At 36.9% G+C, this 3,263-nt stretch overlaps 1 protein-coding gene across 1 annotated transcript; it reads left to right on the top strand.

The window, feature by feature from the left end:
• The first annotated feature begins 569 nt into the window (after positions 1 to 569).
• Positions 570 to 1,382, top strand: LOC138892209 (uncharacterized). Its single transcript, XM_070175914.1, has 2 exons — positions 570 to 983; positions 1,065 to 1,382. Exons 1-2 carry the CDS (start codon positions 570 to 572, stop codon positions 1,380 to 1,382), a joined length of 732 nt encoding a protein of 243 aa, XP_070032015.1.
• Positions 1,383 to 3,263: the final 1,881 nt, after the last annotated feature.

The following is a 3,263-nucleotide window of genomic DNA, read 5'->3' on the forward strand; positions in this document are numbered from 1 at the left end:
TGTGCGGGCTGCACTTTTCTTCTGTTCTTGCATGAGGAGGAAATCTGTGGCCGCATAATTATCTCTGCAGCTGCACTTCATCTTCTGCAGCCGCACATTTTGATTGCAAATCGCATTCTCAAGAAGCTTTACACTTGGTCTTCTGCACTTTCTCTAAACTTATCAAACTTTGTCAGTTCAACCAGCTTTTGGGACTGTATACTTTGGTATGCAGATCGTTCTTCTACAAACTCCTCAAAGGCTTCAGGGATTCATTTGTTGTCGCATTCTTATTTCTGCGGAACGCATAATCATCTGTAATCGCAGACTTACTTCTGTGGACTACACTTCTGTTGCAGCTCTCCTTTTTGCCTTGTTGTGCTGGAATACTCCTTTTTGAGTTAGATTTCTTCATTAAAGTCCAATTCTCTAACATGCCTGCAATTCACACAATTTCATTAGATTTGGAGACAAAAGTCATTACTTTCGGACTAAAACTAAAGTAAAAAGGTACTAATAAGTGGTTAAAATATATATTTATCAGTTGCCCTAGACTTATAAGCAGTGAACCATGCTAGGGCACTCAGTCCATGGTTCCAGTGCTAGTAGTTACACCACCCACACAGTCATCTAGTGGTGGAGCTCAGTCTCCTCGAGGCCGCCCTAGAGGGAGAGGCCGGTCAAATGGAGGACCAGCCTGTTGCAATGCGTTTCTAGCCATACCAAAGGTAGTTACTTTAGATTTTATGATCACAGGTATTGTTTCAGTATTCCACAGGGATGCTTTAGTATTATTTGACCCTGGTTCTACTAATTCTTATGTGTCATCATACATTTCTCATTACTTGGACATGCCTCGTGGTTCTCTTGATATTCTTGTATATGTGTCTATGCTTGTTGGTGATTCTATTTTGGTAGATCGTGTGTATCGGTCTTGTGTGGTTACCATTGAGGGTTATGAGACTAGGGTTGATCTTTTATTGCTCAATATGATTGATTTTGAGGTGATCTTGGGTATGGTTTGGTTATCTTTGTACCACGTTATTCTTTATTGTCATGCTAAGTCTGTGACGTTGGCTATGTAGGGGTTGTCAAGGTTAGAATGGAAGGGTTATGTTGGTCACACTCCTAGTAGAGTAATTTATTTTCTAAAGGCACAACGGATGATAGAGAAGGGGTGTTTGGCGTATCTTTCCTTTGTGAGAGATGTTAGTATTGATACTCCTATTGTCGAGTCAGTTCTAGCAGTGAGGGAGTTTCCAGATTTATTCCCTGCAAACTTACCGGGCATGCCACTTGATAGAGATATTAATTTTGGTGTTGACCTGGTGCCGGGCACTCAGCCCGTCTCTATTCCACTGTATCACTGTCAGAACCCCAAAATCCCACCGTTAGGATCATGATGGCACCTAGTATCTAAGACTAGGTAAGCCTAACACGTTATAAGATTTAACAGAAATAAGCAACTTAACTGTCTAAACATTAAAATGATAAATGAAATAACATAGCTGAAACCAAACAATAGTCATACAACCCCAAAATCGGTACTACCGAGTCATAAGTTCTACTAAAATACACTACAAATCTCTAAATACAACATTGTTCTGGAATTCAAATGATATTATTAATGAAAAACAACAAAAGGTAAGTCTAAGGCCTGCGAGCGGAATAGCAGGTATACCTTGAAGTCTCCTCAACAACTCAACAACTATCTAATATCCGGCATGCTCTGAGGTACCTGGATCTACACCAAACTATGAAAAAACGTAGTATGAGTACACCACAACAGTACCTAGTAAGTATCAAGACTAACCTCGGTGGAGTAATGATGAGATACTAGTAAAGACACTCACTAGACACAAAAACTGTGCAAAATATTAATATAAAGCCAATAATGGAAAGAATATTAACATAAAACTAACAATGGAAAGAATATTAATATAAAGCTAACAATAGAAAGTAAACGAAATAAATGGAAACAAGGAGTAAACATGTGATAAAGCAGCAAAATAATAAATAAAAAATAGTTAAAATACAAGTGAAATCAATTAAGGAAAGAAAATGACAGTCCAAATAATCAAGCCGTCCTATCACAAGGTTACTACAAGAATCACCCTAAGGTACCACACCTCATAATTACAAATCTTCCTTAGAACGCTGTGTGAGACTTGCATTTATTTTAAAATTATTTTTCCTAAATAGCTTCATGCGCTTTAGCCTCCTTTCTCGCCACATGTGCTTCAAATGAAGTAATTTTCCTTACTAGCAACACGTGCATGAATTCCCCATATCTTGCCGCATGTGCATCAATAACACCACCCTTATGCCGCCGCATGCACATCTCATCACAACACAATAATCATTGATGACATCCAATTCCACTATTAAAAAGTAAGCGGACACGGTCGAATGCAGTATAATATACCCAACTATGAGTCGGGGTCGAATCCCACAGAGAATAATATGTAGGCGATTAGGCAATGTAAGAGAATTATTGCTTATTATGCTATGCCAAACACTTAAAAGGGTTTTGAAAAACTATTTATGTCTAAATGTGAAAATGTAAACTAACTTAGAAAACAAGTAAAATGATCAATGGCTACAAGCATGGATACATGAGGAATTACACTCAAGTAACGATCCAATGCATTTCACGATATAACAAATATGAGCGAGTTTATGTTAATTAGCCTCGGATAATAATTCCTTATTAGCTTCTTCCGAAGACTAACAAGACTTCCTAATTGAATTATCCCTAAACAAATTAAGAGGTTAAGCACACCCGAATATGGCTACAAGTAGTTCAATAATATCCCTAGGTAGAATCTATAAAATGAGGGTTAACGCCTCAAATTCTTGTTAATTAATCTTTCCCAACCCCAAATTACCTTTTTCAAGATTAATTCGAAGTTAATGGATGAGTCCTATGGTTAGCTAATCCCTTTGGAAACATTAAAGAACAAGAATAATTAAAGAAACAATTAACTCACCTCATAATTAATAAAAATCATTCAATACATAAGCACAACAAGAGATTTAAATCACACTTAGATATTCAATACTCCATCTGTTTAAATTTAGATGAGGTAGTTTAACTCGGTACGGAGTTTAAGAAAAAAAAGACTTTTGAAACTTGTGGTCTTAAAAGCTTAAGGGGTAAAAGCTTCGTGGGGTCCTGATATTTGTGTGGTTATAAAAGCTTCTCATTAAGAGTTTATAGTTGAATAATTTTCAATTATAGAGATGTGTCATTCTTTTTGGAATGGACTAATACCGGAAGTGTG

The sequence above is a fragment of the Nicotiana tomentosiformis genome, chromosome 5 (assembly GCF_000390325.3).
Source record: "Nicotiana tomentosiformis chromosome 5, ASM39032v3, whole genome shotgun sequence".
Lineage (NCBI taxonomy): Eukaryota > Viridiplantae > Streptophyta > Magnoliopsida > Solanales > Solanaceae > Nicotiana > Nicotiana tomentosiformis.

Coding starts and splice junctions, on each gene's coding strand:
- LOC138892209 (XM_070175914.1), top strand. CDS start 570: ATGGTTCCAGTGCTAGTAGTTACACCACCCACACAGTCATCTAGTGGT. Junction 984..1,064: donor TCAATATGATTGATTTTGAG/GTGATCTTGGGT, acceptor TTGGCTATGTAG/GGGTTGTCAAGGTTAGAATG.